Source organism: Nicotiana attenuata, chromosome 8, assembly GCF_001879085.1.
Source record: "Nicotiana attenuata strain UT chromosome 8, NIATTr2, whole genome shotgun sequence".
NCBI classification, from domain to species: Eukaryota; Viridiplantae; Streptophyta; class Magnoliopsida; order Solanales; family Solanaceae; genus Nicotiana; species Nicotiana attenuata.
This window is the reverse complement of record NC_031996.1, coordinates 7,619,914-7,636,836: the sequence shown is the minus strand read 5'-3', so window position 1 is coordinate 7,636,836 and position 16,923 is coordinate 7,619,914. Positions and strand designations below refer to the sequence as shown.

Genomic DNA, 16,923 nt, shown 5'->3' with positions numbered 1-16,923 from the left:
TGACAACTTAGCAGTGAGAAGAATTATAGAAAAGGGGTATTTTATATAAAGCGTGGTATAGTTTTTTAGGTATCTGATTAAGGCTACCATGGATGGTGGTCATTAATGGAAGTGAAGAGACCAAGATGTAGGCTATGAAGTTGGAGAGAGACTAAGAGAAAAATTAGTCTTTTTCGGTTAAAGAAAAAGAAAATTAGGTTGAAAAAATAACTTCACGCGCTCAAAATCTTTCTATCGGACACGCATATGCCACACCAGCTACAAAGGTTCATAAGATACACTTATGGCAAGTAAAAGTATTTAGTTGGCCAATTGGAAAGTGAAGGTGTTCAGATGATCCACAAAGGTTCATAAGATACACTCATGGCAAGTAAAAGTGTTTAGTTGGCCAATTGGAAAGTGAAGGTGTTCAGATGATCGTTGGGAACAACTTAAAGAGACCGTTTATTTATTTCGCCTTTTTTAATTATCACATGTAAATCTAGTTATTTTTGAATTTCACCCTAAAATCTAGTTACTTTGTATGTTTGCTCACCGCAATATAGCTGACCCTCTTCTTCCCATTAGAGTAACTTATGATATTCACTAATAGTGTATAAGTTTTATATCTAACTTAAATCCTTTTTCTTTTCTTTGGGTCTCCCAAAAAATTGAAGATACACAATTTACAGTAAGCTAAATTCTCCACGTCAATGACATGGGGTACAAACGTGGCAGTAAAATCGAGGCCGAAAAAAGCTGACATCACCAGCACTGATCCGTTTCCCATCTCCGGTTCAGGCAAAACTCCGTTTCACTGATCCGAGAGCGTGGCATAAGCATCGTGGATTTTTTGAGGTCGTAGATAGACCTAGCTGCTGGATCAGAGAGCGCAGCATAAGCGTCGTGGATCTCTATGAAATTCCGGCCGTCGAAAAATTCCTCCGGCTGACCACCGGCGTCTGGATGGTACACCTTCGCTAAACTCCGGTACGCCGCCTTGACTTCAGTTGTCGACGCGTTCTGTTTCACTCTCAGCACCTCGTAGAAACTCTCCGCCGGCCGTCTCCTCCTCCTCGCCTCCGTAGAAACGGCGGCGTAAGTCGATGCTTTCTGAGTGTTTTTCCTTCCGAGAAACGTGATTCGGCAGTTTCTGACGGCGGAGACAGAATTTTCCGGCGAAAATGAGAAGAAGCTTCCGGCACCGGCAGGTAAGTTTAAGGATTTGATCATCCAAAATTAACGTTTTAGGATATGCAAAAAGCGGGATAATTTTATAGCTTAAAGAGATTACTTATATATATAAAAAAGTAAATGTGAAGAAAAACAGGTGGGCCCACAAATTGCACAGAAGTAGGAGATGGAGTAATTCCATACGCCAAATAGTAGTACACGTTAGCTATTCCCATGGAGTTACTGTTTCCTTCTAGAAGATTAGTTAAGTTTGGCTTATGTCTTAAAAGTTGGCTCTAGCCAGGGGTGTTCATGGTTCGGTTGGATCGGTTTTTCCCTTAAAATAAATCAAATTAAGTAAATTAGTTTTTTAAATATTAAAACCAAACCAAACCGATTAAGTTGGTTTTTTCTCGATTCAGTTTATGTCGGGTATTGTCGAGTTTTCGGTTTTTTCGGTTATTTGTCGGTTTTTTCTTAAATATAAGACATACACTACCAAACACATATTTCGGTGACCACATTTTCAATGTAGCACTATCAAATCAATTGTCCTTTGAGAAATCTGTTATTTACCAAGATATATTGATGATAATTGAATCAAATAGTGACGAATAATTTAAGGACTCAATTAAAAATATATTATTTTTAACACGAAATGGATTCTTACACTTAACAAAAGAAAACTACCAATCAAACTAGAATGTAAAGATAAAGAAATATACTAAAAGTACAAACTATTAACATTTACCATTAAATTTTTGAAACTTTGTACAAATATATATATAAATATATATATATATATATATATATATATATAATTAATTTGAAATAGCTACTCCTATAGTCGGTTTGGTTCGGTTTTTTTTTTTCCCGGTTTTTTCTGATTAAAACCAAAATCAAACCAAATTTTTTCGGTTTTTAAAATTCAAAACCAAAACAAACCAAACCAAAAAGTATCGCTTTTTTTGGTCGGTTTGGTTTGGTTTTCGGTTTGTTCGATTTTTCGAATTTTTATGAACACCCTTAGCTCTAACAATTATATTTAAGAGCACAAGTTTCAAAAATCTCTATTTGTGCCCGATCTATTACACATGCGGCTTAACTCCCAAGCGACTAAAGCGACGGCTTTAGGCCTCACAAAATTAGAGACGTCAAAAGCTACTCTTCTCATATATAATCTAGATATTTATTAGTAAATAATTACTACTAATGTTATTTTTTTATGGAGTTGGTTGAGATAATTACAAATGTGAAATGCAACTAAATATGTCGTTAATTCATGTTTCTTCTCACTTCTAACTTAAATAAATTTTATTTACAACTCTAATTTTGCTTGATATTTTTTTTAAAGGTCTCTATAGGCATGATTTGAGCTAACTAGATCGTAAAAACCTATAGTTGATTTGTTTAGCATCTTTGTATAACATAAAGTCCCACATGATTGTTACTTTGGAGGCAATGGTATATTAGTGAGTTACGTTGACGGTCATGTAAAAGAAGTTTTTCAAAATTAAAATTAATAAAATCTTACCGAAGGTCAATAATGTTTCAACAAAGATCATATGGAATAGCTACATTGTCAATAAATGTTATTTAATAAACTTTTAGATATTTTTGTTGGCCTTACACTATTGAGCCGCCTCTATATTAAACATGGGGAGAAAGATAGAGGAACAATCTTATTATCTGTCGAATTTTCAACGGTATGCGTATAAATCGAACTAGAAACATTACTTGCTCTTAACATAGGCAAACCTAGGATTTGAAGGTGGCCAGAGCCCCATGAGCAAATTGCTCAATCAGTGTTCCTATGAACTTTTGATCTTAAAAGTTCCTAGAAAAATATATGATCGTTTTTAAACATATATACACATATATTCAAAAAATTTGCCAAGGTTAACGGAGTCTGTTAACCCCTCGGCTCCATACGTAGGTTTGCTTCTGGCCTATTAAGGTAAATTATCCACGTTAAAGCACAACTTTTTAGTCAGAATTTCTACTTAGATGGGAATTTAGATGCACATTTAGATTTGAGTTGACGATTGTTGAAAAATATTGTACGCGCATTGCTGCTCTCTTGTGCATGATACGTGGGGGAAGGGGGTGGGATGTGGAGAGAGAACCGGGGGGAGGGGGGTGGGATACGGAGAGAGAAACGTGGGGGGAGTGGGATTTGTACGTTACAGTGATTGTAGGAATTGATTAATTATCCTTAAATCCTAAAAATGTACATAATTGGTAATTTTGTATATAGGAGGTAATTAAAGTGAAACTTTAGTAGGGAGGGTAATAAAGTTTCTAATAGTGTATAGGTATGTAAAAATTCCAATTTTTTATTACAGTAGAGGTGAGATTAATATAAGAATATATTTTATTAAAAAATATTTCATATATATATATATATATATATATATATATATATATATATATAGTCCTCATGAGCCGAGGGTCTTTCTGAAACAACCTCTCTACCCATTCGGGGTAGGGTAAGGTCTGCGTACACACTAGCTTCCCCAGACCCCACTAACAGGATTTTACTGGGTTGTTGTTGTTGTTGTGTGTGTGTATATACATATATTAAAAAGATATTACCATGTGATACTCATTTCGTTTTGACATATTTATGTTGTTTAGAAGCTATTTAATTTTGACATTCAATTTTACACTTACTAACATGACTAGGTGAAACTTTTGTGATATAAAAGCTAATTCTTTTAAAAGACCAAAAACATAATAATCAAGAAGCTAATTCTTTTATGACTATATTTCTACTGAGCCAAGGGTCTATCAAAAATAACTTTTCTACCTTTATGAGGTAGGGGTAAAGTTTGCTTACACACTATTTTTTTTCAGATCCTACTTATAGAATTACACTAGATATGTTATTGTTGTTATAATTATTATTATTATTTTTAATTGGGTGTAGAAAAGGGGAAAGGAGGGAAGGGATTATAAGATGGGGAATCGAACCCTCACCAGTAGGTAAAAATGCAGGTAACCAACTAACCGAACTACTAATTCCCCGATTCCTATCATCTCTATGTAATTGTGATTAGGGGTGAGTGTAGTTTGGGCAAAACCGAAATCCAAACCGAAATTCAAATTTTTTGGATTTTTGGTTTGAACTTTCGGATTACGGATTGGATTGATTTGATTTTTAATTTTTTGGGATTTCGGATTGGATATTGTATTTGGTACTTCAGATTTTTGGATATTCGAAAATCCGAAATTTGTATACTTTATCCACATGCCAATAGTAATAAGTCCAATACCCTACCCCTTAGACATTATCTCATATATTCAATACTAATTACTAAGTTACTATCAAAATACTTTCTATTTGGACATAATTTTACTATTGCTATTTCTTATCGGCCTTATTAATGTCTTTGGTGTATTTTCTTGATAATGATTTTATTGCTTGAATACTTTATTTGGATGATTGCAGTGAGAATGAGAAACTTTTTAGGTAATTTAACATAAATATTTTATTTAGATGTTCATTTTTGCAAGAAGAAGAAACATCTAAACTTTAGGCTCAAAACGGAAAATCTGAAATACCCAAACCGATTAATCCAAAACCAAATTTAAAAAATCCGAGCTATTTTGGATTGGATTTGAATTGTTATTTATTTAATCCAAAAAACGAACATTCAAACCGAAAATTTCATATTCAATCCGAACAGCCCGAACGCCCCTCCCTAATTGTGATAGCAAGAAAATTTTGATACTCTTTCATAAACGCTTGTTCAGTCAAATAGCATTAAATAAAATGGAACCATTACGTGTTAGCACACGCATTATCTAAAGTATGCTTCCACAAATGAGTGCAGTTTGAGTGGGACTTGGGACTCTTGAATGGCTAGAAAAGGGATGAAAGAAAAGAGCTTTTGCTGGTAAATCGTTGTCGTCGCAGTAAACACAATACTAAATTGGGGTAGTAATGATAGTACAATTCAAGCCAAATATTTGGTCTATCTCAAGAGATAACGCAACTACTAGTTCTAGAAGCGCTCCTTTTCAACTCTACAAGTGGCCATACTCCTCTATCTTGGACGTAAGTAGAGTCAGAATTTAAAGTTTATGAGTTATAAATTTTCCATTAAACTCATAGCATATTTTAATTGTTGAATTTATAGTTATATATATATATATATATATATATATAGATTTCTTAAATTCAAATACATAATCTAATTAAAACCTATTGAGTTCGTCCGAACCTGTATTTACTTCTCGCATCTGCCCTTGGCCCTGCCAAAACCTTGCATTGCCTTTTTAACTCTCTTTTCACTCTAATATATTATTTCTCTCTCTTGGTTTAGGTAATACACTTTCATCTTTTAGTCTATCCGGAAAAAGGAAGATACACTTTTATAATTATGAAAAATTTAACTTTTAAAATTTTCAGTTTATACATAATGAGATAATTTACAGCGGAAAAATGCATAAGTACCCTCTGACCTATACACGGATTTTCAACTAAACACTTTTTCTTTGCGGGAATCCTATTACCTCCCTATACTTATTTTAAATGAAATTATTTGCACCCTTAACGCTGACGTGGCAGAGTGTGTGTATTTCACTCTCCCAAAGGAGAGTGAGAAGCAAGAAAAAAATGATTTTCANTTTACTTTTTCCTTTTTACTTTTACTTTTTTCTTTTTTACCTTTTTTTCCTTTTCCTTTTCCTTTTTTTTTTTTTGTCTTTTTTCTTTTACTTTTTTTTTCCGTTTCTTCTCTAATTCCGGCGGATATTCATTCACCAGCGACTTTATCTAACCGTTTTTTCTTTCATTTTTTCTTTTCACACACAAATTAAACTCTCAAAAGCTCTATTCATATGCAAAGCAAAATACACTCAGATTTGGGGGAAAAATTCATCATCAGAAAACCTTCCCATGCCGGAAAATAAATGATGTATTGAAATATTAGCTGGAAAAGTTTTCTCAGCTTATATTCATTTTTATTTCTTTTGCTCTTCCTCTTACACATAAATTATACTTTCAAGAAAAATTTATATATATATAAAACAAAACACACTTAGATCGGGATAAAAATCTGTCGCCGTAAAAAAAAAATGAGCCGGAAAAAATTGTGTTTGTGAAATTCCGATGACCACCATTTTATGCTGCCGGTGACCAAAACAAAAAGAAAGAGAATGAAATAACCAAAAAAAAATGAGAATAATAAGAAATAAGAAAAAAGGATAAGAAAAAGAAGAAAGAATAAAAAAAAGTACTAAAAATACATGTGGGGGCGTGTGTAGCTCACCATTTGCCAAGAGTTTGGTTGTCAGCGTTAAGGGTGCAAATAATTACATTTAAAATAAGTTTAGGGAGGTAATAGGATTCCCGCAAAGAAAAAATGTGTAGTTGGTAATCCGGGTATAGGTCAGGGGGGTACTTATGCATTTTTCCAATTTACAGCCACACAAATATCTGTGGTTTATTTTAATTTACTCTTTTCAAAAATCTTTTTTCTTTTTTCTTAAACTCCCTTTCTAGTATTTTTGGGTTTGACTTTGACCCCAACATTTGTGCTGGGCCTAACGACTATTTTATATCATAATCTTCCCTTGCATTTTATTGGTGATATTATATTTGAGGAGTCAAATAATTTTACTCATTGATTCGATTTTTTCATTTTTTTTAAATAATTTAACTTGTTAATTATGCTGATTTGTGGTACTTCTCATGTTTTTTTTAAATATGAAAGTTTTCTTTTAAAATTGCGAAGAATTTATATCCTAATTAACATTAAAAATTTAAGTGCTTTGACCAATAACGTACTCCCTGTTTGATCAAAAAGTATGAAACCTTTTGTTAAACTAACTAAATAAGAAGATAGTAGGTAAATCCTAGCTAAACATAATAAATTCTAGATCTGAAACGTGTTTGCACAAATAACGTAGGATTGTGTTTAGACCGATTTAATACAATATGTATTAAATGATGCTGTTATGAACGAGTGGCGAATAATGGTAAGCAATTAATATGTTAAATGGCAATAGCTGTAAATAGAGAGAATGATTCACCCAATATTGAATGAGGTGGATGATTCCTCTTTCTGACAATGATGTAAGACAAATGAATATGAGAATATATGGAGATTTCTCGGATCTGATGCGTGAAGTATGGAATAAACAACAAATCGAATCTCTTGTAAAAGGTGGTGTTTGTATTATACTTGAGAGTGAACTTTTCAAGAGAGCTCTTATCATATAGAATATTTGATGCCTCTTTTTCTTCTCTCTATCTTTCTATTTATATGGGACATACCCCTTGCCTAACCCAAAGTACAAGTGCAGAGAATATTCGATAGAATATTCCCCTAAAGTATCTTAATACAAAACTAGCCGTTGTTACCGGCCTGCGTTCCTGACCTCGGCCCCGATTACTCAGCTCGCCCGTTAGTTTCTTCAATCTTGAGCACGACCTCGGCCTAATCGCCTTTTGATAATTTAACCTCGTGCCAGATTTCCTTAGACAGTTTTGACCTATACAGTTAGTCCCTTCGCCTGTCGAGGTTGTTTTTGGACGAGATCGATGAGCGGACTTCGCTAGTTGCAACTTGAGAAATCTGGGCACATAGGTCGAGTAATAAAGTTCTTATGGCGATGTGACGACGTGGTGCTTCGAGAGCCACATCTGACCGTCACGTCAGTTTGTAATGATATCATTTCATCATGAGCACGTGATTTTTGCCTCGCATGAATTACTCCTACAAAATTCTTAGATTTAGGATTTTTCTTTTAATAATTTGATTTTTAGGATTTAATTGCATAATTTTCATGTTTATTTGCATTTCTGTGTGCATTTTTAATTTATATAATTCACAAAAATACAAAAATACGTTGTATGCGCATTTAAGATTTAATTTTATATATTTTAGATTAATTAGTAATTAGGGTTTTACAAAAATACAAAAAATTAAAAAATTGATTTATTTGCTTTGTTTAATTTTAGCTTTGAACTTTGTTTAGTTTTCCTTTAAATTGGTATTTAATTAATAGTGTTGATTATTAGTTAGAGCTTAATATAATTGGGTAGGTTAGTTTAGTTTTTTTTAGAGTTAATTTAGATTTAATTTGAAAAGAAAAGAAAAGAAAAATCAAAGAAAAGTTAGAGTTTTTAAATACGAAGAGACCCCAAACTTTTCGGGCCTAGGCCCCAAATCAAAAACCCCCAAAATACCCATCCAAAACCCCTTTTACCCGGCCCAAAACTTTCCAATCCGGTCCAGCACCCCCATAACCAAAACGACGTCGTTTCATAGCCATTAAATCTGAGCCGTCGATGTTAGATGATCCAACGGCTCAGAAGCTGGGTCTCATTGATATATCAGTGTCCTAACAACCCCCCTACCCCCTTCGCTTTTTCTCCATTCAACCCTAGAGACAGCCCTCTCCGTCTCCGCCGTCTGCCGCAGCCGGAAATCGCCCACGGCGGCGGCGAGTCTCCAATCCCCGTCAAAATCACACCAGTTCTTCCTCTCCTCTTCCTCATGCCCATGGCACCAATATCCTCCTTCGAATCCCACCGGAGTCCCTCGAAATTTCAAAACCCTAGCCGCCGCCTTTGAACCCTCCGCCGTGGCCGGCGGCGCCATCACCCAAACCCCACCAAATTAACACTCCTTGACCACCACAACACCCCCATACTGAATCCATAAGCCATTTCCCTCGAATACTCCCCAGACTGCTCGAATCTTAAATCCAAAATTCGGGTTCTAAAAGCCAAAGCCAAACTTGAGCATGCAAGGTGATTGCTCTAGCCTTTTGAAGTTTTAGAGTCAGTTTCGTCACGAAATAGTGTTGTCCGCTTGTTCTTGACAAAGAAAAAGCGGTTAATATTATTTGGCGATGAAGTCAGAAGTCAGGCTTGAAGTCAAGTTCTGTAGGGTGAGTTCTTCTTCTGTTTGATTCTTTTTGGGTATCCGGCTTCTGTTCTTCCTCTTTTCTTCTTGTTCAGTCGAAATTCGAATCAGGTTTTAGCCAAATTAGTTTACTGTTTGTTTGTTCTTCTTTTCTTGCTCCTTTTCTCTCTTTGTTAAACCGAATAAAAGTTTCCGAGTTAATTGTAACTGTTGGCCCAAGTTCAGATGAAGTTTTGAAGATTGACAAAATGAACTCAGTCATGAACCAGGTCCATCGTGTGAGACACAGTGTTGATATGCTTACACATGTGAAATACGCGTGAAGAAGATAAGTCTCAAGGATCAGCAACAATATCTTCTGAATTGATTGAAAAGATTGCATATAGGATAAGGAGTTGAAGTCTCCTTATGAAAAGAGAATTATATCCGGATCAAGAATATGGATTAGGAGTTAGAGTTGTTCTTGGACTCGAATTGTCAAAGGATCCACAATTCGAGTTCTTATCAAACTCTGATTACTAACTCTATAAATATAACGATTGTTCTCTTTTACAGGTGGTTGCACATAAGCAGAAGTTAAGCATATTTGAGAGCAAAAAGATCAAGTCTGATTTGCAAGCAACATATGCGAGATACAAGTGTGCACGTCTGAAGCTACATGAACTAAGATAGAAGAACCAGTTTCATCATTGTGTTTAATCTAAGTTTAGTTCAATTGTAGTAGGTTTTCATATTGTACCTTTCAGCTTTATCTAGAAGCAATTGTAATAGGTATATTGAGTATTCAAGTTAGAGTTAACTTGAAAGTGTCGCAACAGTTGAGGCTGTGTGCTACACTAGGATTAGAGTTAATCCTTAGGTTTACAAAGAGTTTTGTAAATGCTGTTTTTGGGTCAGTGATTTTAGTGGAGTTTGGAAAAATCCTACTGAGTAGTAGGTCGTGGTTTTTTTCACCTTTTGAGCCAGGTGTTTTCCACGTAAAATCTCTGTGCACTTTACTTTCAATATTTATTATTTCGCAAACTGCTGTAGTTAGAACACTTAGAAGAACCAGGTTCTTCTAACGCGAAAATTAGGTACCACACAAATCACCCCACCCCCCCCTCTTGTGTGGTATTGACGTTTATAACATCACTTGGTATCAGAGCGGGTTATCCTTGAAGAGGTTAACACCTTAGGAAAAGATCAACATGAGTGCACCACCTGGGAACTGGGAAGGGCAATCCACTGCCAGGCCTCCTCTCTTCAATGGCCTCTACTACTCCTGGTGGAAAAACAGAATGAGGGACCATATAATGGGCGAAGACTATGAGCTTTGGGATATCATCACTGATGGTCCTTTAGCCACAACCAAGAAGAATGCTGAAGGAGTGGATGTTCCAAAGACAAGAGTAGATTGTAGTGCTGAAGATCTAAGGAAATGGGAGAAAAATGCAAAAGCCAAGAAATGGTTAGTGTGTGGAGTTGGTCCTGATGAGTACAGCAGGATTCAAGGCTGTACTACTGCCAAGGAGATTTGGGACACTTTACAAGTGGCTCATGAAGGAACACCTCAGGTGAAGAGGTCAAGAGGAACACTGTTGTATTCTCAATATGAGAATTTTACTATGAAGGATGGAGAAACTATCCAAGAAATGTATACCAGGTTCACTACACTGACAAATGAACTTGAGTCTCTTGGAAGGATTATCCTGGAAGAAGACAAGGTGGAGAAGATTCTAACTAGAGTTTTGCCAATCTCCTGGGCAAGCAAAATCACTGCCATTCAAGAATCCAAGAACATTGCTACTTTGAAGTTGGATGAACTGATTGGAAATCTTACTGCCTATGAATTGAGAAGGCAAACAATGAAGATGGATGCTCCAAAGAAAGAAAGAAGTCTGGCTCTCAGAATTTCAGAAGGATCATATCTTGAAGATGATGAAATGGCTATGATAACCAGAGATTTCAAGAAATATCTTATGAGAGGAAAGGGTGCTTCAAAAGGAACAACATTCAGCAAACCGAGGGCTCCTGAGAAACAAACCAATGAGGGGTGTTACAAGTGTGGGAAGACTGATCACCACATCAGAAACTGCCCTCAATGGGAGATTGAATGGAAGAAAGAAAGAGCTGAAAGAAGAAACAGGAAGAAGGAACAGGTTCAACCAAAAAGAAACAAAGGTTCAACTAAGGCTATGGTTGCTGCTTGGGGAGAAACATCAGATGAGGACTCTGAAGATGAAGCTGAGGAGGATCAAGCTCTAATGGCCATCGGAGAATCAGAAGATGAACAGGAGGTAAGTATTCTACACCTTAAAGAAAAGATTAAGTTCTTGTCTAAAGAAAAACTGGCTGATCTGCTGATGGACTTCATAGATGAGTCTGAAATAATAAACAGTGAGAAGGATGTTCTGTCTAAGGAATGTGTTATCCTAGAAGAAAAATGTAAAAGGTTAGAGTCTAGGGTTGATGAGAGCGACAACACAAATACTGAGTTGAAGAACCAGGTTCATCAACTTGAAAATAAGATTCTAGAACTTAGATCTGAAAATATTAAACTGAAATTAGGGACAGAAAAGAAAAGGGCTGATCAATCATTTCTCACCCTAGAAGAAAATCTAGGAAAAATGAAAGATGAACTGTACAAGAAAGATGAATTGATTAAAGTCCTAAAAGAAGATTTAGGAAAGGTAAAGCATGAACTAGACAGAACATGCAAATGGAACAAGGCTTCCGATGCACTCTCCTGGCTGCAAGAACATCATAGTAGCAACAAGAGAGGACTTGGATTTGGGACACAAGCTCCAAAATGGGATCCCAAAAACAAGTATCTCACACTTCCTGAGAATAAGATCTGCACACACTGTGGTAATACTGGCCATTACAAAAATGAATGTAATGCAAGAGAAAAGGCCAGTCAAAAGAACAAAGCCTTTGTTCAAGAAAAGCACAAACTGCCTGGTTGGGCAAAGAAAAATTTAATTCATCCTTTTGCCCATAGAAAGGGACCCAAACTAGTTTGGGTTCCTAAGACTAACCCATGATTTCGTTTTGCAGGACCAAGTGAAGGGAAGTAGCCAAATATGGTACATGGATAGTGGCTGCTCAAAACATATGACTGGTAACAAGAACCAGTTCCTTTCACTTGAGAACCTAAAAGGAGGTAATGTCTCCTTTGGAAATGGAAAGAAAGGTGAGATCATTGGTGTTGGAAAGGTAAGAAAGACAGACTCTCATTCCATTGAGAATGTCTATTTGATAGATGGCTTAAAATATAGCCTGATAAGTGTGTCACAACTGTGTGACAGAGGTAACCTTGTGGCTTTCACTTCCACAAAATGTTTTGTGATTAGCCTTACTACTGACAAGATTGTTTTGCAGGGAAGGAGAGTTAACAATATTTACATTGTAGATCTGTCAACTCTCTCTGAAAATGAACTAACTTGCTTGAGTGTGTTAATTAATGATCCCCTCCTTTTGCACAAAAGACTTGGCCATGCCAGTCTAAATCAATTGAACAAATTAGTCTCCAAGGACTTGGTGATAGGGTTACCTAATATCAAGTTCAAGGAAGACAAAGTTTGTGAGGCATGTGCAAGGGGGAAGCAGGTAAGGTCATCCTTCAAACCTAAGAAAATGGTAAGTACGTCCAAGACGTTGGAACTGGTTCATATGGATCTTTGTGTTCCAATGAGAACCATGAGCAGAGGTGGTAAAAGATATGTAATGGTGCTTGTTGATGATTATTCTAGATTTACCTGGGTATTGTTTCTAACTTCTAAAGATGAAGCATTTGAAATGTTCACTGCCTTTATTAGAAAAACCCAGAAACAATTAGGAAATCAACTTGCATCCATTAGATCTGATCATGGAACTGAATTTGAAAATGCACAATTTGCTAAATTTTGTGATGAAAATGGAATAGATCATAATTTTTCTGCCCCTAGGACTCCTCAGCAAAATGGGGTAGTTGAAAGGAAGAACATGACCCTTGAGGATATGGCAAGGACCATGCTACTTTCCAGTAAACTACCTCATAGCTTCTGGGCAGAGGCTATAAACACTGCTTGTTATATAATAAATAGATGCATGACTAGACCTTATGTAGAGAAAACTCCCTATGAGTTACTTAAAGGGAGAAAACCAAACATATCCCATCTTAGGGCTTTTGGTTGTAAGTGCTATGTGCACAATAATGGCAAAGACTCCCTAGGTAAGTTTGATCCCAGAAGTGATGAGGGAGTATTCTTGGGATATTCTTCACATAGCAAAGCATACAAAGTGTTTAATAAAAGAACTCTATGTGTTGAAGAGAGTGTACATGTTGTGTTTGATGAATCTAACACTCTTTGTGAGAGACAGGAACATGAAGATGAAGCTATTGGACTGGTGAGACAATTGACTGAAGCAACAGCACAAGTAAAAGTGGCATCAAAGGAAGGAGCAGGTGATGGAACAGGTCCTCTCACCCAGGGCAACCTGATAGGGGGAACCAATCTGAAGGAACCTGTTCCTCCGCAGCATAACTATGAAGGAGAATCTAGCAGGAACCAGATGGTGGGGAAATCATACGAGTACCTGAGTTCTCACCCCATTGAGAACATCATCAATGATCCAACATCTGGGGTCAAGACAAGATCACAACTGAAGAACTTGTGTGCATTTGATGTTTTTCTATCCCTCATTGAACCTAAAAATGTGAGTGAAGCTCTACAAGATGTAGATTGGGTCAATGCTATGCAAGATGAGCTCAATCAGTTTGAAAGAAGCCAAGTCTGGCACTTGGTTCCAAAACCAAAAGACGGGTCAGTCATTGGGACAAAATGGGTCTTCAGGAACAAACTAGATGAAGATGGAACAGTTACAAGAAATAAGGCAAGGTCGGTGGTTCAAGGCTATAGTCAAGAGGAAGGCATTGATTATGATGAGACTTTTGCTCCAGTGGCTAGACTTGAAGCAATTAGACTCCTCATAGCCTTTGCAGCACATATGGAATTCACTCTTCATCAAATGGATGTAAAAAGTGCCTTCCTAAATGGCTATCTCAAAGAAGAAGTGTTTGTGAGACAACCTCCAGGATTCGAAAATAAAGAATGTCCTGATCATGTATACAAGCTAGATAAAGCTCTCTGTGGTCTCAAGCAGGCCCCAAGAGCTTGGTATGAAAGATTGTCAAAATTCCTTCTGGAGCATGGGTACAAAAGAGGTAAAATTGACAGCACTTTGTTCCTAAGAGAAAAAGGTTAAGATCTTCTTGTTGTACAAATATATGTTGATGATATAATATTTGGGGCCACTACGGATAGGTTGAGTAAGGACTTTGCAAAATTAATGGGAAGTGAGTTTGAAATGAGTATGATGGGCGAACTAAATTTCTTCCTAGGCTTGCAGATCAAACAAAGTCCAAATGGAACCATGATTCATCAGCAAAAATATACAAAGGAACTAATCAAGAAGTTTAAAATGGAGGACTCCAAAGAAATAGATACACCTATTGCAACTGCCACTAAATTAGATGCTGATGAACCTGGTTCATCAGTTGATCAAAAGTTGTATAGGGGTATGATTGGTTCACTCTTGTATCTTACTGCCAGCAGACCTGACATTGTTTTCAGTGTAGGACTTTGTGCTCGTTTTCAAGCTGATCCTAAAGAGTCTCACTTGACTGCTGTCAAGAGGATATTGAGATATCTCAAGGGGACTACTGAATTGTGCCTATGGTACCCTAAAGGTAGTAATTTTGATCTAGTAGGTTATGCTGATGCTGACTATGCAGGTTTCCTAGTGGATAGAAAAAGCACCTCGGGTATGGCTCACTTTCTTGGTTCATGTCTTATATCATGGGATACCAAGAAACAAAATTCAGTAGCCCTATCTACTGCTGAAGCTGAGTATGTGGCTGCAGCTTCTTGTTGTGCTCAACTACTATGGATCAAACAACAATTAGTAGACTTTGGTATAAAAGTGGGATGTATACCAATATTCTGTGATAATACTAGTGCTATAAATATGACAAAGAACCCTGTTCATCATAAAAGGACCAAGCACATAGATGTTAGACACCACTTCTTGAGAGATAATTATGAGAAAGGATTAATCTCAATAGAATTCTGTGCTACTAATAAACAAATAGCTGACATCTTCACCAAAGCACTGAATAGGGAAAAGTTTGAAAGGAACCTGTTGGAATTAGGGATGATTAAGATCACCTAAAAGGAACCAGTTTAGAATGAAATGAAAAAAAAAACCTTTTTGGTTAGAAGTTCTGATTTTATGTAAATATCTAGACTAATTCTTACTGAGTCTCATACTCTAATCAGTATACTCCTGTGACGTGTGTTTATATTAATTCATTGATCTCTTACAAAGTTTTTTCTATTCTGATATATGAGGCATAATCAAGAGGAGTTCTACTTGAAGAACCTGGTTCATCAGTATATGCTCATGAGAAAAGGTCAGGTGTGTTTCTATACTTTGCACAATTAGAAAAATAAATATTCCAATTATGAGCAGAAGTCCTATCCTAACCAAACTCCTAAAATCTAAACGTCGTTCATTGAACCTAGTTCATTCTCTTCGTAGTTCTAACTAAAACGGGTAACTTTTCCTAAAAGCTAGCGTCACTCATTTATCTCTAAAGAGACCAGAACTCTAATTTGATTAGACTTCTTTTTGACCTCTGAAAAGGCTGCCGTTATAGGATTAATCATGATCCCTCTTTAAATATACTCCAAACCCTCTCTCATCACTCATAACCATCATTAAGTGTTAAACCCCTGATCATCCTCCATCTCCCCAAAATTCTTCAGAATTCACAAAAATCCTCCAGAAATTCTCCGCCATGACTAACTCTCAAGAAAATCCTTTAACTCCCCCACCAGTATCTCGTAATACATCTTCATCTGTACCTCCTAGCGACAACCCTAAACCAAGATTCCGCAGGCAGAAAATGTTGGCTAGAAAGACTGTTGCTACTGGTGCTTTGAGAACAACTCTCAACGAAAAATTGAAAGCATGTCAAAGAAGGGAAAGCTCTGAAAAAGAATCATCTGACTCAAGTTCTGAGTCTGAAGCTTTTGTCTCTACAAGCGATGGAGAAGAACGTAGGTCTTCTGAATCAGACAAAAATCAAGGAACTCCTAGAGAGGTAAATACATGTTATGTTTTTCTGATGTAGTGGAGAAAGTAGATGATAGGTTTGTGTTAGTGGGATCTGTGAGAGATGTAAGTGCGGGAGAATCGAAGAGAAAGGGAAAGAAAAAGAAAGGTGAAATTCTTGCAATTTGTGGAGGAGTTGAGGAGAGTGGCAACAAGCCGGGGGGAAGTGAATCTGGAGAAGCTGCTGAAGGTCTTGTGAACCTGAGTGAACAACAAGATGGACCTAGTTCATCTGTGGAAGAAACCTTGGCTGACATTTTGAAGAAAGTTGGAGAAAGCTATGATCCCAAGAAGCGCAAAGCTTCTTCTCAAAAGGCTCCAACTGCCTCTAAGCCAACAAAGAAGAGCAAGGTGTTATCTCCTAAGTCTACTGTTTCTTCAGCACCAAAGGTGAAAGCTACCAGAAGCAGGGTAAGGCAAAGCGAGGCTGAGTTGCAGAAAGCCTTAGAGGCAAGCAAGAAAAAGTACAAAGAATAGGGAAAAGCTAAAGTTCTGGAAAGTTCTGTGGCTGCAGAAGAAGAGGAGGAAGAGATGGAACTGGTCCATCAGGAGAGAGGTACAACTGAGGAGGTTCCCACTCCTAAACCTAAAAAATCCAAGACTTCTACCAAGAAGTCTTCAGAATCTATCTCTGCTGAACCCTCCCTGGCAAAAAGAAATAGGTCTGCAGTTAAAGGAAAACAAGTGAAAGTTCCTGAAGAAGAAGAAGCTTGGAGTGGAGAAGAAGAAGAAGAAGAGGAATCTGAGAAAG

The 16,923-nt window shown here is 36.7% G+C and overlaps 1 protein-coding gene across 1 annotated transcript; it reads right to left on the bottom strand.

Annotated features, from left to right (window-relative positions):
- On the bottom strand, positions 541-1,266 carry LOC109231764 (chaperone protein dnaJ 11, chloroplastic). The gene has a single exon (XM_019397394.1). It carries the CDS (start codon positions 1,210-1,212, stop codon positions 745-747), a length of 468 nt encoding a protein of 155 aa, XP_019252939.1. The 5' UTR covers positions 1,213-1,266; the 3' UTR covers positions 541-744.